The following is a 23,595-nucleotide window of genomic DNA, read 5'->3' as shown; positions in this document are numbered from 1 at the left end:
CCGGCGCGCACGGCGGAATCAGGCAGCGGCGGCGTGCGAGCTCGTCGGCTCCTCACCACGGCCCGCCGGACTGCGGCACGGCTCCCTCAGCCGCATCGCGACGCGCCCTAGGCGAGCCGAGCAACCGGCGGCCATGGGCGGGGAGGAGGAGGTCGTGCGCATCGCCAAGCGGCTGGACAAGATGGTCGCCAAGAAAAGCGCGGTGAGTGAGCCTCTTCTGCCACTTGGCGCTGACTGAAAGATTCCCCCCAAACACACACGGCATCGTGGCCCCGCCCCTCGGTGGGTCGCGCGCGCTCCCCTTGCCTTTTTCAAAAAAGCCCCGCCTTTCGCCTCCTCAGGTAACGTCTCTCTCCCCCCCTCCGTTTTTTTTTTTGCCGTAGACCAGCGAGCGGGCGCCCTGCCCCCCCCTTTGGTCTCCTTGACGACCGTCCACTCGCGTCTCGTGAAGGATTGGCTCCGTCCACCAATGCCTCCGCGCTCTGCATTCCCCTCCCCCGCGGCTTTCCCCATCCCTCAGCTTTTTAACCCCGCCCACAACGTTCCCTTCGCAGCCCTGAGGGAGTTAGCCCCGCCCATGTCGCCTCCCCGACGCTCCCTCGCTTTCTTCTTCCCAGCCTTTAGCTCCGCCCCGCCGCCCGAAGCCCGCATCGCCATTTGTCCCTCTTCAGGTACTGAAGGCTCCGCCCACTGCTGCTCGCGCTCTTCGGCAGTTGGCTCCGCCCATGCGGTCCTCGCGCCCGCCTCCTGCTCTGCATGCTGCTTTTAGCCACGCCCCCTTTTCCTTCGTAATAGCCTGTGCAGTGCTCATTGGCATATGCTCATTTCATTTTATGCTGGCTTGTTACATTTGTATCCTGCCCATCCTTGGCTGTTGTGCAACTTTTCCACCTTGTGATAACCCTGCAAGGTAGGTCAGGCTAAAGAGAGAGGTCAAGCGGTGTGGGCTGTACCACTTCAGGTTTTGTGGGGGGGGGGGGCTCCTGAGATGGAACACTCTACCCTTACAAAAATAAATTAATTTGTATAGGCAGTGCTAGGATTTGCTTATGTGTAGGTGTTAAGCAGAGGGAGTTTTTATAGGTGAGCTTTCACTGAGGTGAGCGCCCCCCCCCCCAGCTGAAGTGGTACAACTCTGCTCAGCTGTAAGCGCCACCTAGAAAATCCCACCCCCTTTCTCTTTTCAAGGTTTCTGATGTTGGGAGAGTGCATGAGGCCCCTATGCACTACTTTTAAAAAAGGAGACAGTGGTATCCTCTGGTGCTCATGGACTACAACTCCCATCATCCCTGGCCACTGACCGTGCTGGTTGGGCAGATGCGAACTGTAGTCTCACGACATGTCAAGGGGCCACAGGCGGCTCCTGTTGATTTAAAGCAGTACATACAGGGTGAGGGCTACTGTGCCTGCTCTCACCACCTCAGCAATCCCACTTCTTCACCCTGTAGTGCACAATCCTGCTTGTAAAGAGAGAGGAAATACACAGATCTCTTTCAGCCCTTTATTGCATGCCTTGAAGCAGAGACTGACTTTCAGGTACAGACTGAAAAAGATTCGTGCATATGATGCGCTTTCTGAAATAAGACCTGTACGTCTTCATAGATGAGTAATGGCAGATGGAGCTACCTGAGGTAAGTTACCTTAATCCATACATGCCCATCTCTGGACACCAACATTTCTCTGTTCTCAGCAGTCGTTTTCCACTTGAACCCATTCTTCAAGTAATAAGGCATACTTTTTAGCAGGTTTGGCAAAGAGCTGTTTCTAGATGTAAGGGGCTACATCTGGGTGTCTCCACTCCAGGCTATGGCATTGATTGGACAGCACTGCTCATTCCAAAGTTGGTTGATTTATACAATTGGCAGTCATTTATGAATGAGAAAAGAACGTGAGTAACTGTATAGATTTGGCGGTGGGTCAAATGTGCGCTAGCTTTTTCTTAAAACAGCCAGCCTACGGCTGCGGAGCCTTCTTTCTGTTGAGAGCCCTAGACCCTCAAGGTAACAAGTGGCGGGCTAGGCAGGAAAGTACTGAAGTCAGGATCCAGAACTAAAAGTGGACAGACACCCCATTTTCTCTTGTCATAGTCTTCTGGGTGCCCCACTTTTTAGAATTTCCTTCCTTTCCATGCAGAGAGCAGAAGGCAGATTCCCCCCCTCCCAGACAACTGCTTTATACAAGGAATGCATACTGTTCCAGCACTAATTGTTCCCAGTCTTTCCTGCCTCCTTGAGAGCAGCAGAGAGTCCTCCTGCTGGCTTGGTAGCAATCAGACTGAGTTGTTTTTGTTTGACTTGGTTTATTTAAATGATTTTCATATACCACTCTTCATCAGGCTTGATTCAAGGGCAGTGTACAAAACAAACATTTTAAACTATTAAATACAAACAGTCACAATAAGTTTTCATTTTCTTGCAATACATGTTGTATTTCACAAAGATGATTAAAATAGCATATGAGCTCCAATATATCGTTCGCTGGCCTAATTTCTGGGGCCAAAAAAAGCCTTTGTCTTTCAGAATGGCCCATGGTGAATGGATAAAGCCAATTCTTGGATATTACTGTTATCTTGGCCATACTGCTATTCAAAAAAGCGATTAAAAACCCTTCAGTGAAAGCAGAAATTGGCCCTCCCTGTGTTTTTTCTGGGAGGCCTGGCTCGAATGGATTTTCAGAAAGCTGAAAAGGGACTGAGCTTTGTTAAAGAGCAGATTGTTTATTCTGGATATTGCTGTAGTTCCTGGTCCTTGCAGCTTTGCTCAGATCGAGCGCTCTATGGCTTGTTTCCTTGTCAGATTGTTCTGGCAATTGCAACCCTTTCAGAGATGAAACAGACCCTCTTTATGGAGAGTAAGAGATCAAAAGCCAGTGAGTCTGTCAGGTTAGGCCTCTTTCTCTGCCTCTGCAGTTGGTCACTAGAGAGCTTGCTTTTTCCAGGAGTACAGAATATTTACTCTTTGAACTGAGCAAGTGAGCCCCTGTCTGATGGAATGGGGAGAGGAGCTGCTGACCAGTCTTGATAGATTCCAGCCTGATGTGTGTCTGGTTAGCACTGCAAAAAAAAAAAAATCAGCCTGTGCAGATTCCTTCATCAATTGAGAGGCGGAGGAACAGATTCAAGGGTACCAGGTTGCAGTGCTTTATTAAAGAACATTTACAATCTCTGGTTTTATTTAACTTCAGTTTCTAAATTTCTATAAATCATTTCAGAGCTTTTTTAAAAAATTCCCCACAGCCCCACCAGCTCATTAAATCTGTTTTGTTTGGTACTTGTGAGCCTCCACCCTGCACTTTTTGTGGATCCAGCCTTCTATTTAGCTGGCATTGGTGATTCTCTCCTCATCCAGACAGATGCAAAAGTCTTTGGGTTTGGAAACTCCAGGTTGTTTTGCTGGTGCGGAAGTATTTTCTAAATTACATACATGTAATGAATATCTGAACCATGCTTTTCTCCTACGCTGCAATGGCTGCATTTGCAGCCACATACTGATCCATGCCAGAGTGAAAATCCCCTCACAGTGGAAAAAGTTGGAATCTATCTTGATTTGTGAAATGTTACACAGTTTACAGCTGCAGACATCCGCAGCAAAAATTGCTGCTTCGGCTGGGGATCTTTCTTTTCGAGAAAGGATTTTAGACGCAACTGACCTCTTTGAGGAATTCCGTTCTTAATTTGCTGTGCCTGTTTTCTGATGATCACATTTGGACTTAATTCGCTTGTCAGTTTCTGTTCATTTGTTGAATTCTTTTTCCTTCCAGGAAGGGGCAATGGATTTGCTGAAGGAGCTGAAAAGTATGCCAATAACTCTGGATTTGCTGCAGGTAATACATGCTGATGGATGCCATTTGGCTTTTACCCTGCTGCCAGCGTGAATTCTCCCTCTACACCTGCTAGTCTGTTTCGTGTAGGTTGCACGGTCACATACTGGAATACCATAGCTTAGGTTTAAGCACTCCCATCTCCAGGTGTGTGACCCAGGGGCCTAATTTGGTCCCTCCCCCCCCCCCAAGATCCTCTCCCAATTTTGGTAGATTCAACAAAAAGAAAGAAAAAACGTAGTTGGCAAGGTGCTCAGCTGCTCCCTACCTAGACATTGGATTTAATGAGTTAGGAGGAGACCATGACACCCCACCCCCTGGCCCAGTCCGCTCAACAAAGGTCAGCTGAGGAGGAGCGGGAGGCTCTGACATGATATCCCTGGATGGTTGGCTACTGGCGACTGCATCCCTTGGGCCAAAAGAAGGGTGACAATCTCTGTCTTTGGTAGCTGATAATACAACCTGCCTTTGTGGATCAGACCAGGCCCATCAAGTCCACCCACGGGGCATGAGAGTGACTGCCACCCCCAACAGCAGCAGTCCCTCAGAATCCTACCTCTGATCATGGAGACTATCCTTGTGTCTGCTATGCCTAGAAGCCAATACTAGACTTCTCTTTTTCCCCTGAGCTGTATAGAAAAAAAGTCCCATCTCCTAGTTTTCATCCTGTGGCCATGAATTCCTTAACTGAACTAGAAATTGCATGAAGGAGTGCTTATTTTCTTTTGTCCTGACCCTGCTGCTTATCAGTTCAATTGCATGACTCTCTCGGCTCCAGTGTTTGGACTATGCTGTACAGTGTTCTGTCTCTAGTTGTAAGAAGTCCTTGATGTCCCAGAGTCGTGGAGAAAAAAATCAAGGTCCTATGCGGTAAGGAGGGGAGGGGAGAAATCTTGCTGTGATGAATGATATAAGGGTTATAAAGCACACAGCATTACAACTACTGTTTCGTGGAGTAAAGCTAGTGTAACCTGTCTGAGATTTGGCCTTAGCCTTTCATTATTGCTGCTTCGGCTTTTGGGGGGGCACTAGTTTCCTTGTGGAGATTTCTGTCTAGCTGGTCATATGATGAACTGGTGATTTCTTCCTTCACGATCTGCAGTCCACTCGCATAGGGATGTCTGTGAATGCACTCCGGAAGCAAAGCACAGACGAAGATGTGATCGCACTTGCCAAATCGCTTATCAAGGCCTGGAAGAAACTCCTTGGTGAGGGAATAAGCGTGTTTGGATAGATTCACAAGAATGTAAGATAAGCCCTCCTAGACTGGAGCAAGGATTCGTCTACCCCAGTTATCTGTGGCCATTAGTGGTCAATCACCTACCGGGGGGGGGGGGGGAAGCAACAGCCCACTCCTCTCTCTCTCTCCTTTTTTTTGCTTGAACCCATAAAGGCTCATGGGTTGCTGAAATGAGCATGTAGTTGGCAATGGGGCATGGGGCTCACAAAACTACCTTTGTCACTAACTTCCCCTGTTTAGGGAAGTTTTTAATGTTTGATGTTTTATTGTGTTCTTAATATACTGTTGGAAGCCGCCCAGAGTGGCTGGGGAGGCCTGGCCAAATGGGCGGGGTATAAGCAATATATTATTATTATTATTATTATTATTATTATTATTATTATTATTATTATTATTATTATGCCTGCAGCAAAAGCAGTGGGAAAGCTGATAGAACATAATTGCGCTAGTTGAGTGTAAGCTGAGTCACAGCATTTGCCCTGCTCCTAAAATTTAAAGCTGTTTTCTGAGTGTGCCATCTCGGGAGGAAACATGGGAGGAGAGGTCGGAGGTCTTAGCAGCTGCTTTGTGTAGCAGGGTCATGTGACAGATGACTGGTCCTGGAACAGAAGGGGAAGGGCGATCTGATTTGCGGCCACATCAAGTAGTCACACTGTCCTAGGATCAGTTGCTTTAGGGCCAGGCCACTAGAGAAGCTCACTTAAGGGTGATCAAACGCCAGGCAGCCTTGGGCATATGCCATGCAGAGAAGATTGCAGTTCCTCTTGATTTAACTTTTTCTACTTCTTGCTTCCTTTGCCATTGCTCCATTCAGATGCCTCAGAGGATAAGAGTGACGAGAAGAAAAAGAATTCCTCCTTGCCAACTTCCTCCTCAAAGGAGAGTGGCGACTCGAGAGACCAAAGGTAATAATGCTTCCCGTTGGCCAGAGGTGGCACTTTTGCGCCTCGTATTCCCCTTCCCGCCCCCAACGTTCCATTTTGGGTATTAATTTTGATTCCTTTACTTTGCCTGTTGGAATGGGAAACTTTTTTGCTCTTGGTATAGTCAAATTAAGGCTGCTCTTAATTCATGATGGTGAGAAATAGAAAATAGTGGTTGCAGATAGAACTATCAGTGTGGTATCATGTTGTGCGTGTTTTTTTTAATGCTATAGTTGTAAACGGAAAAAAATAAATGTCTACAAAACACAGTGGCTTTTGTGAGTTTATTTTGATTACCATTGTTTATTATTTGATTCACCTTCATTCCTCCTTTATTCTCTCTCATGCTCATTCTTTATTAATAAAAACATCACTTCCGTTTTTGTTGATTATTTTGTTTGGGTTCTGCCCCCCTCCCCCATGTATTAACCTGTACTCTCCTCCCTCCCCCAAGTGCACTTCTTCAGAGGGGTGGCTGTGTTAGGCTGTTGCAGCTTAAGCAACAGAGTGCTTTTTGGCACTGTAAAGTCTTAATAAATTTTATTATGGCATGAGCTTTCATGGACTACCATTCATTTCAGCAGATGTGTGCGTATAATATATACAAGTAATAAAATAAAAAATATGCATGAATATTTGTTAAGTCTTTAAGGTGCCACAAGACTCTTTCCTGTTTTGACTTTCCGCTTAGTTTTGACACCAAAAGAGAAGTAGTCCTTTTTTCCTCAGCTGCAGCAGAGCAACAGGACAAAATTCTATTTAAATAGAAAGTGTGTGTCATGCAACAATCCCTCAGCTTCTCAGCTCCAGGTTATGTTGATACCATTCTTCTCCAGACTGTTAATAGCAATCTGCCCTGTGGCCCCTGGATCAGGGTGATTTGCCCTGCCTCAGGAGCCCCCCCCCCGAATCATCCCCAAGCAGTTTGGGGGTGGGGGCGGGACTATGGGCTTTTAATCCCATAAGAAACCTTTTAAAAATGGTGGCGCACGGCACCGTACAGGACTGGATCTGGGAGGATGAGATCCTACCCTTAACAGCTGGTAAGCGGGAGGATCTGATTCTGTGTGGTGCTGCTGCATTCCCACAGGAAAGTCTCTTGCTAAGTAGCACCTGAACCCCACAGGATCTATGCCTCCACCCAACAACTGTTGAACAGAGGCATTGACCTTGCATAGGTGGGGGTGGGGTCATGTCAGGTAGGAAGGAGAGCTGTGGTGCTGGGCCCACCTTAACCAGTGTAGGTCCTGGCCTCTTTCATGTGGCTTTGTGCCCAACCTGCCTGTTCCTCCTGCCTGAGGTCTTCTCCCCTGCCAACCACAGATCACACTGGGCCAGTCCAACCTGACCTCTGGAAATTGTGGCTGTCTTTACATGACTTTTCCAGCGCCTAAGGACTGACACCTATGCCTGATTTGACTCTGGCCTCGTTCAAATCCAGCACACAGCCCTAATAGCCAGGGGTCGGAAATGACCAGCCCTCCATATGTGGCCCATTCTCAAGTGACTCTTTTGCAGTAAGGGGTGATGTGTTTCTTCCTGGACACGAGACGTGCAGCCTTCAGAGCTACTGGCGGTTGCTTCCTCATTGGGTGCCTTCTGTAAACCTCTCTGGATTTTGACCCTTTATCTGACACTGATTTTATAGCTTAAAGACTGTACTCCACAGTGACAGGGGGTAGAACCTTAATTTTCTTTAACCAGGAAGGAAAGAAGATTTTTCCATTATTTTGCTCCATTTCCTAGTTTGTCGGGTTGGGAAATATGAAGAGGATGTCTAGGCTAGGTTCATACTGGTAGACATCAGTTGTAGAAGGACATGACTCTCATGAGGTTTGAGCATGCCCAACTATCTTAGTGTAAGTAACCCTTTTCTGTTTTGTGTTGGTGAGGAACCATAGGGGGAGCCACTTCACTGAACTAGCCTCATTGAATTACGTTCCCATGTTGGTCTGTAGGGTAGCAGCACTCTCAGTACAGTCATACCTCGGGTTACAGACGCTTCAGGTTGTGTGATTTCAGGTTGCACACTGCGCCAAACCCAGAAGTACCAGAACGGGTTACTTCCGGGTTTCGGCGCATGCGCGGAAGTGCTGAATTGCAACCCGCGCGTGCGCAGACGCGGCGCTGCGGGTTGTGAACGTGCCTCCCGCACGGATCACGTTTGCAAACCAAGCGTCGACTGTACTTGCACCTATCATTCGGGCTTTAGCTTTACTTACTTGCCTTCTTCAGGGGAATAGTGTCACCGGGCTTTCTTGAGACAAAATGCAGCTGTGTGTTTTGAGTTTTCCTCTGTCCCAGTTACTTTAATTAAAAACAATAGCTCCTCTGAACGCCAGTGAACGCCGATTCCCATGTGCCTTGAAGTGTTAGGAAATGTTTGTTTAAAACAGGCATCCCCAAACTGCGGCCCTCCAGATGTTTTGGCCTACAATTCCCATGATGCCTAGCTAACAGGACCAGTGGTCAGGGATGATGGGAATTGTAGTCTAAAACATCTGGAGGGCTGAAGTTTGGGGATGCCTGGTTTAAAACTTGCATGCTGTAAAACCAAGGGGAAAAAGACATTGATTCTGTTGGCTGTGATGGAACCATGGGGCTTAAAGCTCCATCTGCTACTCTGTATAGTTGCCACCTTCCAATCAAATGAGGATCAGGGTGCCATAAATGGCGAGTAGGCCTGGGCGATGTATTGGACTGGTTTGAGGACCAGAGTGCAATGGCGCTGGTGAAACCACCGTCGCTCCCAAGTCCCTCCGCTGCCAGCGCCTGGAGGTGAAACTGCCGCCACTCTTGCCATGGGAGTTGAGGTGGTTTCACCCTGGTGCCTCACAGGCTCTGGGGCTGACGCAGCTTGTTCTTCCCTTTGCTTTTCAACATTGTGATGTGTCACTATATCATGATGCTTGGCTGATGATAATCACAGTGTCGAAAAGCCAAAACGCCCAGTCCTGGTGGAGAGGAAGTGCAAATTACGAGACCTATAAAAGGTAAAGGGACCCGTGACTGTTAAGTCCAGTTGCGGATGACTCTGGGGTTGTGGCGCTCATCTCGCTTTACTGCTGAGGGAGCCGGCGTTTGTCCGCAGACAGTTTTTCCGGGTCATGCGGCCAGCATGACTAAGCCGCTTCTGGCAAACCAGAGCAGCGCACAGAAACACAGTTTACCTTCCCGCTGGAGTGGTACCTATTTATCTACTTGCACTTTGACCTGCTTTCAAACTGCTAGGTTGACAGGAGCAATGGGAGCTCACTTATAGAGCAGCTTAATTGAGCAGCGTTAGAGGAAGGCCAAAACAAAAGAGGTTGGTGGAAAAACCCAGGGTCATTCGCTGGTCTGATCAAGCCCTGACTGCGACTAGCAAATAAACTGAAGAGCCACACCCATCTACTGCGTTTCTGCATAAAGTGTAGTGAGACATTTTAAACTGCGATGTAGGCAGATGGATTCTGCATCCTGCCCAGATCATTATGGACGGTCCAGCCTAACTACACTGGTCTTCAATGCAGCAGTGTTCTTCTGACCAGGTCGGAACGCTGGCTTTATGAGTAGGCCGGCTGTCCTTGAGAAGCAACAAAAGTTTTCATGCTCGGAGCTGGAGTACTAGTCCTTGTTGTTTAGTCGTGTCCGACTCTTCATGACCCCATGGGCCATAGCACGCCAGGCACTCCTGTCTTGCACTGCCTCCCGCAGTTTGGTCAAACTCATGTTCGTAGCTTCGAGAACACTGTCTAACCATCTCGTCCTCTGTCGTCCCCTTCTCCTTGTGCCCTCAATCTTTCCCAACATCAGGGTCTTTTCCAAGGATTCTTCTCTTCTCATGAGGTGGCCAAAGTATTGGAGCCTCAGCTTCACGATCTGTCCTTCCAGTGAGCACTCAGGGCTGATTTCCTTAAGAATGGATAGGTTTGATCTTCTTGCAGTCCATGGGACTCTCAAGAGTCTCCTCCAGCACCATAATTCAAAAGCATCAACCACTCCTACACTGGCCTAACACTCAAATCCAGTGGCAGCCATTCTTGTGTTGCTTCCTTGAGCATATCATTTTACGGACATTCAAATAGCAGTGCTGACTTGAGTTAGCAGAAGGTGGCAAGATGTTATAATAAGAATTTATAGGTTCCAGCCAAGTTATTGGAACGGCACCAGGGAAAGCGATGTGAAAACTACTGCCTTCGGGTGGCCGTAATCTGGGACCTGACATTCCCATTGGGAGATCTCTTGCAGCCTTTCCTTACAGCTGCCCGGCAATTGCTTTCAAAGCACATGGATTGTGGTTCAGCCATCGAAACAATCTCTGTATAACTTTGTTATCTCAGCATGGGGCCATGGATTACGGAGAGATTACAGTGGGACATAGGGGAGAGTGGAGGCTTTTTTTTTGTATATGGGGAGGTCGTAGTGATGTCCCCTGTGCATTTTATTTAGAAAGTTACCGTACATATTTCTTAACATTTCCGGCAAACATTCCTAAGCAGTTTATGGAAATCAGAAGATCAAAATACCGTGAATAAAACTGGAAACACTGCAAATATAGGTCAGAATAAAGGTAAAGGGACCCCTGACCATTAGGTCCAGTCATGACCGACTCGGGTTGTGGCGCTCATCTCGCGTTATTGGCCGAGGGAGCCGGCGTACAGCTTCCAGGTCATGTGGCCAGCATGACAAAGCCGCTTCTGGCGAATACCATGGATATATTGTAAAAGTGCCATCTTTTAAAACTGCTAGTCAACAGACAGAGGAGGATAACTCTCTCAAGTATCCAAATAGGTCTCTGTAACTTTTTAAAAAAAAATTTTGGTTTGTGTGAGATACCCAACAGATGGATTTTCGAAAATATCTATTGAGAGATTATTGCAGAGGGTTGGTGCTGTGACTGAGAAGGCCTGGTTTCTAGAGATGGCAGTCCCACTAGTCACAGTATGTTGACTGTTCCTCTAAATTACCCATTCACTGGGAAGAAAGTGCTGTCCAAGAGCTTAGTTTGCCCAGTGCAGATGCACCATATTTCAGTGGTGTAGCCTATGGGCAAGGGACCCAGGTGGCGCTGTGGTTAAACCACTGAGCCTAGGGCTTGCTGATCAGAAGGTCGGCGGTTCGAATCCCTGTGACGGGGTGAGCTCCTGTTGCTTGGTCCCAGCTCCTGCCAACCTCGGTCCAGTATACCTGAAGGAGCGTCTCCTCCCCCATCGTTCTGCCCGGACACTGAGATCTAGCGCTGAGGGCCTTCTGGCGGTTCCCTCGCTACGAGAAGCCAAGTTACAGGGAACCGGGCAGAGGGCCTTCTCGGTAGTGGCGCCCACCCTGTGGAATGCCCTCCCACCAGAGGTCAAAGAGAATAACAATTACCAGACCTTTAGAAGGCATCTTAAGGCAGCCCTGTTTAGGGAAGCTTTTAATGTTTGATGGATTTCTGTATTTTAATGTTTTTGTTGGAAGCCGCCCAGAGTGGCTGGGGGAACCCGGCCAGATGGGCGGGGTATAAATAATAAATTATTATTATTATTATTATTATTAACCTAGCAGTTCGAAAGCACGTCAAAATGCAAGTAGATAAATAGGAACCGCTACAGCGGGAAGGTAAACGGCGTTTCCATGTGCTGCTCTGGTTTGCCAGAAGCGGCTTTGTCATGCTGGCCACATAACTTGGAAGCTATACGCCGGCTCCCTCGGCCAATAATGCGAGATGAGCGCGCAACCCCAGAGTCGGTCACGACTGGACCTAATGGTCAGGGGTCCTTTTACCTTTAGCCTATGGGCAGCAGTTACTAGAGGCCTCTGTATAGAGACATTACCCTCTACAACAGGCATCCCCAAACGGCGGCCCTCCAGATGTTTTGGCCTACAACTCCCATGAGCCCTAGCTAACAGGACTAGTGATCAGTGATGATGGGAATTGTAGTCCAAAATATCTGGAGGGCTGAAGTTTGGGGATACCTGCTCTACAACAACAGTGGGAAGCCTTGCCCACAGGCCAAATTAGGCCTGGCAGGGTTAAATTTCCGAATCTGTTATTGCCCAAACCACACCGACCTGGCCCACACCTGACGTGTGACGGCAGGTATAGTACAGGTAAAGATGCGGCTGCTAAGCAACAAGCAAGGCTTCTGCCATTGCTGATCGGTGGTGGTAGCAAGCCCTGCAATGATGAGTTTCTCTGTCTCTCATCGCAGTGCAAATTTCTGGGGGCTAAAGAGTCAAAACCTCCCCACAGGCAATGATCCTGATCAGGATTAGGCCTTTGCGCCTGCAATTTGCTGCATTTCTGTGTTGGCTGGCGGGGTTGGGAGAGAAATTCCTCTGCAACCAGCAGGAAACAGTGGAGGGGGGGTGTTCAAGGTGTGGGGAGTGAGGATAAACTCTGAAGGCTACATCTGGCCTGCAAGCCAAAGCGTCCCTACACTAACTGACAACAGCTCTCTGCAGTTTCAGACGGGAGACTGAAACCTGTCTGGAGATTTCAGAGACAGAACCTGTTGTGCTTGTTTCACTGCCAAAGGTGGAACTATACGACACCCGATGAATGGAAAGATTAACGCGACTGGGTAGCTCAGCTGGTTAGAACATGGTGCTGATAATGTCAAGGTTGCCGTTTCGATCCCTGTAAGGGATAGCTTGCATTTTCCTGCATTGCAGTGGGTTGGACTGGGTGACCCTCAGGGTCCCTTCCAACTCTCATGTTTCTAGGATTGGAGCTAATGTTGATACCACGAGGAAATAAGCATATCAGGGGTGTTCTAAATCTCATCCCAGGTGCCGTGAAAGTGTGGGAGGGGGTCCCCAGATTGGGAGCTCTTGACATGGTTTGGCAAGAGGGATAAATGCATACAGACCTTTATTCACGTTCTTGCCTTCTGTAGGAATGAAACAAAGCAAAAATGGCTATAGCAGAAGTGGGGGAGGGAATCGCAGAGCACACCTGCCAAGGAGACTGCTTTGGTTTCATACTGGGAATTGGTTTGATGAGCATGGAGAGGATTCTGCAATCGCTTCCATAGACCTGCTCAGTTCTCCACTTCCCAGGACTCCCTGGGACAAAGTAATGCTCATTAAGTCACTTAGAAATCTGTGGTGCAGATATACCCAGAGGGCAGAATCCAGCGTTGCACAAGCAGACTTCTGCTCTTGCAACAGGAACTCGCTTCCCTCCTACAGTCCCCCTCCACACACACACACACACCCCGTGCACCACCAAAATTGCTTGATGGGAGTCTCTGAATTCTCCAGATCAAATTTAAGGGCACAGGAGGAACTGCATGGGGAAGGTGATGTTCTGTTGTGCAGCCGGAAAGTTGTTCGGTTTGTGCACGGAAAGCTTCAGTGCAAGTCATACAGTTGGCTGGAGGGTACCTCTGAGCCCCTTGTCATTTTTAGCAGCATGCCATGAACCTGGCCATCCCCCAAGAATTCCTGGGAATAGTTTGAAGAGGGTGCAGAAACTCAGCAATCCCATCCCTAGCCCTGGGGTACCCCCCCACATGGCCACCCATGCTCTTCTTAAAAAACTGTGTGTGTGTGTGTGTGTGTGTGTGTAATATTTATTGTTGGGAGCTGCCCAGAGTGGCTGGGACAACCCAGTCAGATGGGTGGCATATAAATAATAAAATTATTTTTAGAAATATGCTTCACGCTGTTTCCAGAACACCTGTTCATGATTGAAAATGCTCAATTGCGTGTGTAAGCTCTAGGGGGAAAGATTCCTCACTCCTGATCTAGATAAAATCATTGAAAGCTATTATTAGGAGATTTGGGGTGAGACGCCATCAGCAATATTTTTTTCTGCAATGTCTGAATCAGGAGAGGCTGTGCATGTTCTGAACTGGTTCCAGTTCCAGAAATGCGGGTGTTGGTTACCTTGTAATATTGTGCTATAATAAGGCTACGCTTGTGCTGTGTCTGGAAGTACAGTTAGTGCAGCACAAATTAAGAGGCTAGAATGGACATCGCAACCATAAAGGAACTCGGCAGTTGTTTGACCAGTGGATGCGGACAAAAGCTTAGCAGCTAAGAAACTCTACATCTATTTGCACTGGTTTCTCAAGGTTTTGGATTGCTCGAAGCTTGTGTGAACTGATATATGGAACTCAAAATCAGCCTTTGCCAAACCAGTGCTTTAACTCTCATCAGCCCCAGTCAGGGAGATGCAATCAAGGACGTCAAAGGCTGGTCTGAATTCTCACTCAGAGCCCCCCCTCCAACCGGGACGCAGGTGTCACTGTGGTCTAAACCACTGAGCCTCTTGGTGGTTCGAATCTCTGTTGCTCTGTCCCAGCTCCTGCCAACCTAGCACTCCAGTGCAAGTAGATAAATAGGTACCGCTGTGGCGGGAAGGTAAACAGTGTTTCCGTGTGCTCTGGTTTCCGTCACGGTGTCCTGTTGCGCCAGAAGCAGTTTAGTCATGCTGGCCACATGAACCAGAAAAAGCTGTCTGTGGACAAACGCCGGGTCCCTCGACCTGTAAGCGAGATGAGCGGCGTAACCCCATATTCGCCTTTGACTGGGCTTAACCGTCCAGGGGTCCTTTACCTTTTACCTTTACCAGCTGCAAGCCCACCTTTCTCCTGGACTTTCACGATTTGATTTCTGCAAAGTGAGCGGAGACCTTTTGACCAGCTTCATTTCTCTTCCAGCTCCGCCAAAAGGCAGGACCTGCCGAAGACCCCCACCACACCCAAGATCACCACCTTCCCACCAGTGCCTGTCACATGCGACACGGTGCGCAACAAATGCAGAGAAATGCTGACTTCCGCTCTGCAGACAGACAGTAAGGAGCAAAGGAGCGAGTCCTCCCCTCCCCTCTTCTCCTTTCCATCAGCGTTGTCTTCCTTGCATTCCTGAGTCTGTGCCCTTTTCCAAACAGCCCATGTTTGCTGGTGTTTATACCAAGAACTAGTAAATTCTGAGCTTTCACAGAATCATAGAATTGGAAGGTACCCACGGGAGTCATCTAGTCCAACCCTATAACTTTGTATGTAGACAAATGGCGCAGATGGGCACTCTGCTTTAAATGTGAGTCTCTGGTTCAGTACAGCGGGAACCTGGTGCCGAAGTGTGACGGCAACTGCTTGCTTAGGGAATGCAGTCTTGGTCCTTAACCCACTAGGCTACCTTTTTGTTTTCTTCTTTCTTCACAGATGACTATGTGGCCATCGGTGCCGACTGTGAGCAGCTTGCAGGCCAGATCGAAGAATATATCCTTGCTTTGTTTGTAGCATTGGAAAGGAGGCGTAGGGGATTTCTGGGCAGCCATTATTTCAAAGGCAAACTCCCAATCCTCACACTTTAAACTCTCTCCATGCAATGATACCCTTAAAAGCAGTTTAGTAGGGCTTTCTCTCAAAGAATCCTGGATAGTTTTTGAGGTTACCAAGAATCCTCGCATTTAAGAAAATGGCAAGACTGCAGAACGGCAGTGGAGCACCACAAGCCGGACACTCTGGGTGCCAGAGATAAGAATAAGTTAAGCAGGAGAGCTTAACTTGAGAGGCCGGTCAACTACAATGTAATAATAATAATAATTTGGCCCACCAAGCCATTTTGACCATGCCACACCCACCAGCCAATCACCTGGTGTCATGTGGGCAGCTCAAAAACTACCTGGGCTGGGGCTCTGGAAGTGCTGCAGATCCCAAGTTCAGATCCCAGACCAGCTGATCCCAAGTTCAGTGCTTCCGAAGTCTTGATGATCAGTCGGTTGGTGGCACTGCAGAAGCATCACACACCTTCCTTCTGAAGCACAGACTGTCAGCTGATTGTTGGGACTTCATGAGGCAGTGCAGGGCTTTTAGTAAGGGGCTTGCACAGAGGTGTGCATGACTCTTTCAAGTAACAATCAGCTGATTGTCAGGCCTCCAAAGTGCTGCGTCACCTGCCATCATTGTAATATCAGCCGATTGACAGATGGGTAGTCAAATTTGGCCCATGGGGGTTAGCGGAAATAAGGGTCTGAGCTGCAGGCTGGATCCTGCTCCCAGTCCCTGGGCTATGGGTTCTCTATTGTCCTGTGAAGGGTGTTGTAGTAAAGGTGCTGAGAGAGCTCCCGGAGAGGAGAATGTGGGCTAGGAAACCTCAGGAGCAGGGAATGAAGGTTTCATGGTCACTTGGCAGTCTTCCTCCTCTTAATCTTTGAAGGTGCCTGGCAGAGGGGCTTCCAAGGTGATCCCTTCCATCGTCAGGGTTCTAGGACTCCTCTGCTGATGCAGAGCTCTCCCTGATACCCAAACCTTGGTTTAGACTGTCGGGCTAACATGTTTGGGGCTGGGGCAAAGGCAACCTGATGGTGGTGCTCCTTAATGGCTTTTGAACTTATATACCAAGATGTCAAGAACACAGACTTGAAGTACAAGAACCGGGTCAGGAGCCGCCTCTCCAACCTCAAGGACTCCAAGAATCCTGACCTCCGAAAGAATGTCCTGTGTGGAGTGATCACTGCAGAGCAAATTGCGGTGATGACCTCGGAGGTGAGATGGACGGTTGCCTAGCAAAACCCAGTGAGACTTGCTCCAGTCTACTAAATAGCCTGATCTTTCAAAGATGTAGTTCTGTTACCAAAATTCTAAACAGCTGCCGTTGACAAGGAGGAATATCCAGTGTAGGGTTAAAATTACTGTCTGTAAACAGAGGGGAAAGGCCTTTGCAGAGGGGGTCAAATGCTTTGGGCCAGCTCTGACATGCATCCTCCGGAGAAAACCTTAAAAGGATAAAGTATGTATTTTAAGGTGTGGGGCTCACAGTAGAGGCTCGGGCCTGGATTCTACTTACTGGTCCCACTAGTGGAAGCCCTTGCAAGGACTTCTGCTAGCCTAGTCGGCCTTTCCGCCTCCCTCCCTCTGCACGCCCCCCCCCCCCAGCTCTGGGGTGGGAGGATCCCCAGAGCTGCATGCAGGGGGAGGAGAAGAGAGGGCTCCATATGACAAGCGGAGAGGCTTGTACTGATGGGATGTTTGTAGCAGCACATTGAATTTCTCGCTCTGTGTTTTATTCTCCTTGGGTTGTCTCTATACTGTATTTGCCTGGGTCCAGCGTCGTTCTGTTTTCATTGTCCATTTCTAAAGGTTCTAAAGGCAGGCAGGGGACAGAGGAAGGGGCAGGAAGGAGGAAGCTCACATCTGCTGTAAGTGTGGGGAGGGGGTTTAAGGGAAGGCCTTGGTGGCAAGGAAGAAGGGTCCCTCTGTGTGTGACCATTTCCCCACTGAGAGGAAGAGTGGTTCTAAACAGCAGCAGAAGCTTGAGTAAAGCAGGGAAGGAGAGACACTGATTGGTTGTGCGTGTGCATCTTAAACAATTTTAACAAGAAGAAATAGCAGTGATGGTAACAATGCAGAATTAAACACAACAGTCTTTCCTGATCCCCTTGTGCCATACTCAAAACTTGTTTTAATCTGCCTCTTCCCAACATAGAATCATAGAGTTGGAAGAGACCACAAGGGCCATCCAGTCCAACCCCCTGCCAAGCAGGAAACACCATCAAAGCATTCTTGACATATACCTGTCAAGCCTCTGCTTAAAGTCCTCCAAAGAAGGAGACTCCACCACACTCCTTGGCAGCAAATTCCACTGCTGAACAGCTCTTACTGTCAGGAAGCTCTTCCTAATGTTTAGGTGGAATCTTCTTTCTTGTAGTTTGAATCTATTGCTCCGTGTCCGCTTCTCTGGAGCAGCAGAAAACAATCTTTCTCCCTCCTCCATATGACATCCTTTCATATATTTGAACATGGCTATCATATCACCCCTTAACCTTCTCTTTTCCAGGCTAAACATATCCAGCTCCCTAAGCCGTTCCTCATAAGGCATCGTTTCCAGGCCTTTGACCATTTTGGTTGCCCTCTTCTGGACACGTTCCAGCTTGTCAGTATCCTTCTTGAACTGTGGTGCCCAGAACTGGACACAGTACTCCAGGTGAGGTCTGACCAGAGCGGAATACAGTGGTACTATTGCTTCCCTTGATCTAGATGCTATACTCCTATTGATGCAGCCCAGAATTGCATTGGCTTTTTTAGCTGCTGCATCACACTGTTGACTCATGTCAAATTTGTGGTCTACCAAGACTCCTAGATCCTTTTCACATGTACTGCTCTCAAGCCAGGTGTCACCCAATCCTGTATTTGTGCCTTTCATTTTTTTTGCCTAAGTGTAGTGCCTTACATTTCTCCTTGTTAAAATTAAATTCACCGCCAGTGTCTTCCCGACTCTGCTTTATTCAAGCTTCTGTTGTTGTTTAAAACTGCCGCTTCCCCCCTCTCAGTCCCCGTCTCTTCCTGCTGTATTTAAACTGGCCCGTGAAACCAAAAAAGGTTAAGATCATAGCTCTTTCAGGGGGGAGCTCATTTGCTCCACGGTTTCCGATGACCGTGCGGGACAAAAGTTCATTATAGAGTGCCTTTGAACACGTTTAGTGGAAATGCAGCTCGCTAGTGTGCAAATTGAGAAAGCCAAACTTGAGCGGGTGCCCTTATCTTATTTCCCTGAAAGGAAATGGCCAGCAACGAGCTGAAAGAAATCCGGAAAGCCATGACCAAGGAGGCCATCCGGGAGCATCAGATGGCGAAGACGGGAGGGACCCAGACTGACCTCTTCACCTGCGGGAAGTGCAAGAAAAAGAACTGCACCTACACCCAGGTGAGACTCCAGGTGTGCACAGGGCACCCTCCTCGAGGTCCTGAACACCCTCTCATTCCACAAAGATGTGAGGGTCTTCAACTTCTCCTTGGAAGGATCGGTTCCGTCAGGATTGAGTCCAGATTTGTACCAGGCCAGTTGAGGGAAAGGACAATACAGCCGTCCACTTCTACTGATGGAAATGAAAGAGGATTATTTGGGTCTTCTTCCATCTCTGGCAACATCAGGACGGGTTGTAATTGGTAGCTTTGCTAAGGCCAATAGCGGGGGAGCTTTCTCACCCCCCCAAATCCTCAGAACAAGTTTCTGTGGAGCTGCTACTGGCTTGAGCACCAGTTTTCCATTCTAAAATGAGTGGCGGGCAAACAAGCAAGTGCAGATAATAATAATAATAATAATAATAATAATAATAATAATAATAATATAATATATTATTTATACCCCGCCCATCTGGCCAGGTTCCCCCAGCTACTCTGGGCGGCTTCCAACAAAACATTAAAATAAAGAAATCAAACATTAAAAGCTTCCCTAAACAGGGCTGCCTTGAGATGCCTTCTAAAGGTCTGGTAATTGTTGTTCTCTTTGACCTCTGGTGGGAGGGCATTCCACAGGGTGGGTGCCACTACCGAGAAGGCCTTCTGCCTGGTTCCCTGTAACTTGGCTTCTCGTAGCGAGGGAACTGCCAGAAGGCCCTCGGCGCTGGACCTCAGTGTCCGGGCAGACTGATGGGGGTGGAGAGGCTCCTTCAGGTATACTGGACTGAGGCTGTTTAGGGCTTTAAAGGTCAACACCAACACTTTGAATTGTGCTCGGAAACGTACTGGGAGCCAATGTAGGTCTTTCAGGACCGGTGTTATGTGATCTCGGCGGCCGCTCCCAGTCACCAGTCTAGCTGCCGCATTCTGGGTTAATTGTAGTTTCCGGGTCACCTTCTAAGGTAGCCCCACGTAGATCGCATTGCAGTAGTCCAAGCGAGAGATAACCAGAGCATGCACCACTCTGGCGAGACAGTCCGCAGGCAGGTAGGGACTCAGCCTGCATACCAGATGGAGCTGATAGACAGCTGCCCTGGACACAGAATTGACCTGCGCCTCCATGGACAGCTGTGAGTCCAAAATGACTCCCAGGCTGTGCCCCTGGTCCTTCAGGGGCACAGTTACCCCATTCAGGACCAGGGAGTCCTCCACACCCGCATGATGGGAGGCAATGTGGAAAGACAGGCAGTACAGGCCTCACTCCTCCTCAGGTGTTTCCTTCCTTCCCACAGGTGCAAACCCGCAGTTCAGATGAGCCAATGACCACTTTTGTTGTGTGCAATGAGTGTGGGAACCGCTGGAAGGTAAGCACGCCTGACTCCCTTTATTGATTTGACCTAAGGGCAAAACCTGCAGTTCCATTACGCCGTCTTCCACCAACCTCTTCTCCAGATGAAATGGCACATGTGAAGAATAAAACAATTCTCCAAACAACGTAGGTTGAGCTCTCCCGTCTTGCTTTGCACTCCTTCAGACACTTGGAGAATAGGCATAGATCATATAATCAGGCATCCCCAAACTTTGGGACTACAGTGGTACCTCGGTTTATGAACACAATTGGTTCCGGAAGTCTGTTCATAAACTGAAGCGTTCATAAACTGAAGCGAACTTTCCCATTGAAAGTAATGGAAAGTGGATTAATCTGTTCCAGATGGTCTGCGGAGTACTCAACCTGAAGCGTACTTAACCCGAAGCATGGGTGTAATTGGTTCCGGAAGTCTGTTCATAAACTGAAGCGAACTTTCCCATTGAAAGTAATGGAAAGTGAATTAATCTGTTCCAGATGGGTCCGCGGTGTTCATAAACCGAAAATTCGTAAACCGAGGTGTTCATAAACCGAGGTTCCACTGTACAATTCCCATCATCCCTGACCACTGGTCCTGTTAGCTAGAGATGATAGGAGTTGTAGTCACAAAACAGCTGGAGGGCCGAGTTTGGGGGTGCCCGATATAGATCTTGTCCCGTGCTTTTTGCATAATTGTTTTATACTTCACACGCACTCTATCATCTGAATTGGATTGTTGTTTACCCATTGGCCCGTGTTTGCTGCTACACCATGTCTCCAACTTGTATTTTCAGTAATGTTCATATCGAGACCACTTTTAATGGAGCTCCTGTGGCCTGGTCTCTTTGTTATCTTTAATGGAGGACTCTCTGCCTCTCTTTCTGTCTGTCTACAGCAGGCTAGCCAATGCCTTGCCCTGCAGACATTGATGGACTGTTAACTCCCATCAGCCCCAGGTCAGCACGGCCAGTGCTCAGGGATGATGGGAGTTGTAGTCCAACATATGGAAGGCATCACATTGGCAGATAGAAGTACTGTGTTCAGTTTGACCTCCGCATGCAGCCAAAAAGGTTTGTAGTCAATGACATGTAATGGCTGCAGTGGGATTCTAGCAGGCAGGGTGTGGCTTTGTTATTTAAAAAAAATCACAACTCTCAGGCCAGTCTCCCTGCCCTGTCAGCCCTCTTTGTCTTCCCGAGTCCCTTCCCTTCCTTGCCAATACTGCACAGCAGCAAGAAAATCAAATCTGGTCATTCTGCAAAGAGTCTTTGCTGCTTCTGTGTTTTTGGGGTAAAATCAGAGGTGTCTTGGTTGAGTCTTTCCAATCCTACCAACTTCTTGCAGTTCTGCTGAGATGTCCCGGACCAGAGCATCAGCTGCAGCCGCCAGCGCTGGGCCGGATCTCTGCCATACATTCCCCCACCACCGCCAGCAACTTTTGTACTGTTTTTGTCGCCGAGTTTGCTTTGTGCTCTCTACATCATCCAGAGGAGAGGAGGTCCCAGCTGCCTGCACACCTCTGGAAAGAGCAGCAGCCGGGGTTGGAGGCTGGGAGGGGGCCAGATGGAGAATTTGTGTGGACTTGACCACCTTTGGAGTTTCTCATCCTGAATCAGTATTTTGTGAGGGTCTGGAGCAGTATTAAACGTTTTTTTTTTGGTTTTGGTTTTTTTAAAAAGAAATTTGGCCAGGTGTCTCGTCTTGAGCATACGGTAGCTTCTTCTGACACCCCTTTCTTGTGCCCTCTCTCAAAAGCTCAAACGAATGTCTGCCTCACTCTGTTAGCACAGAGGCAGGAGAAGGGGAGACGTAGGAAGCCACATTTGCAGCCGCTGCAACCGAGGCTTATGTCTATGGAATAAAATTCTATGGGCAATTCTTAGTTGAGACCCCTCCGCACGCTTGCCAGACCACAACCCATAAGGAGTTCCTTTTGGGGTGGGGGTGACAATGAAACCAGTTTCAAAGCAGATCTTCTCCCAGAACCAGGCAGTACGACAAGACGCCTCAGAAAAGGTGTCGCAAAAGAAAGGTATGTGAGGGGGATGGATTCAGAGCAACGAAGCATACCGAATAAGAACCTCATGAGGACTACCTCCATTAGGAAGTGCTTGACACCGGAGAGGGGGTAAAGTCAGGCTTCGTTCTCGTGCTTTGCCCTCCAACTTCCTGGTTGTCCACTTGATGCTGTGCACTGAACCTTTTGGGGTTTATCTCCACTACACATTTATAATAGTTTACCTGTCGTGGCAAAGAAATCTGGGAATTGACATTTGTCAGGGGTGCTGAGAACTCGTGCCTCGAGATTCCCTTGCCTTCCTTAGCGGGTAGCAACATTGCTGGCCTCGTGAGTAGCAGAAACCACAGGAGGATCTTGGAAGCGGTGGGGCCCATCTCCCAGTTGGGCTCTTGTGGGGGTGTCTGTGCTGGTCCACTGGGTGCACGACAGAAAGGAGAGCAAGACCGCTACAGCATGGAGCGAATGACCTGGCCAGCAGATGCAAACGCGGAAGGGTCAAGAAAAGAAGAATCTGCTGGCGAACGTGAGATTGGGCACGCAACAGCCGCCGAGGGAAAGGCCCGGTGGGTCCCTGGCAAGGGGAAGGTGTTGTGCTCAAGACATTTCAAGTGGGTGGAAGGAGTGGGGAAGGCCATGGCTGGCTTGGGCTTTTAGATGGCGGAAAAGCCAGCACCCACTTCGATCCCAGGGAAAGGCTTTTGAATCCGGACTTTGCACCATCACTCCCAGGCCGCCAATGTAGCTCGAAGGTAGGGCAGCACCTGTGAGCATGAAAATGCAGAGAAGTGGAGGGGAGATGGCACAGCTTTTGGCAAAGGCAGATTGGCTTGCACCTCCTGCCCTTTGCTGCACCTCCCCACCTGCTTTTTTTGGTATGTTCCAGGCACAGTTGCGAAGGAACAAAGTAATAAAAATTCCTAACAGAAAGATGAGGCCATGAGCTCTTCATGCACTGCACCCGGGTAGCAATTCTAAAACATCAAAGTCCCTCTTTAGAAATCAGTGCCACAGGGCCAAATGACTGCATAATTTTCATAGATTTAGGTCGAGCAGGATTTCCTTCTAAAGAGGGCAGAGGTGAGAGCGAAATCCCACTGGTTGCCTTTGGTTTTTTTAAAAAAATAAATAAATAAAATAGCCATCCACTTACAACAGCCAGGCACGTTTGCTTCCTTGAATTGGTTTAGTAGAATCTTTCTAGCCTGCCGGCACAGGAAGATCTTGGGATATCCATGGATGTGAACATTCATTCTCCCTTTCCAAGCAGTGGAACAACAAAGGTCGTTTAAATAAAATAAAATAAAAAACATGTTCATTGTTGTCCTTTCCTTCTAAAATACCATCACTTAAAGACACCAGGAACTCACTGCCGTAATCGGTTCGGGTGGGGGAGACTTATTTAAAAAAATAAAAAAATAAAGGGTTTTTTGGTAGAGGGATGGGTCAGATAGACAGAAAGGATTTGACAAGATCTGAAAAGGCAGCCTGCCACGTGTGCTGGGATTCCATAGCTGTTTTGTACCTTTGCCAGTTGGAGAACAGACTAAATATGACAAATATTGCAGCAAGCCTGCCGATCCGCTTCCAAGCTCCACCTTTTATGTTTTGCAAAAATAAACATAATTTTCTTTCCTCCCCCAACATATTTCCAT

The 23,595-nt window shown here is 48.3% G+C and overlaps 1 protein-coding gene across 2 annotated transcripts; it reads left to right on the top strand.

Moving 5' to 3' along the window:
- On the top strand, window positions 1-22,942 carry TCEA2 (transcription elongation factor A2). Of its 2 annotated transcripts, XM_060277351.1 has the most exons (11): window positions 1-202; window positions 3,760-3,822; window positions 4,922-5,027; window positions 5,874-5,964; window positions 14,616-14,749; window positions 15,120-15,176; window positions 16,291-16,445; window positions 17,737-17,883; window positions 18,457-18,603; window positions 19,871-19,942; window positions 21,268-22,942. In XM_060277351.1, exons 1-11 carry the CDS (start codon window positions 134-136, stop codon window positions 21,274-21,276), a joined length of 1,050 nt encoding a protein of 349 aa, XP_060133334.1. In that variant the 5' UTR covers window positions 1-133; the 3' UTR covers window positions 21,277-22,942. The 2 variants fall into 2 exon arrangements, with proteins under 2 accessions (XP_060133334.1, XP_034979589.2); XM_035123698.2 differs by lacking the exon at window positions 17,737-17,883.
- The last annotated feature ends 653 nt before the right edge of the window (window positions 22,943-23,595 follow it).

The sequence above is a fragment of the Zootoca vivipara genome, chromosome 7 (assembly GCF_963506605.1).
Source record: "Zootoca vivipara chromosome 7, rZooViv1.1, whole genome shotgun sequence".
Lineage (NCBI taxonomy): Eukaryota > Metazoa > Chordata > Lepidosauria > Squamata > Lacertidae > Zootoca > Zootoca vivipara.
This window is presented reverse-complemented; position numbering and strand designations above follow the sequence as displayed.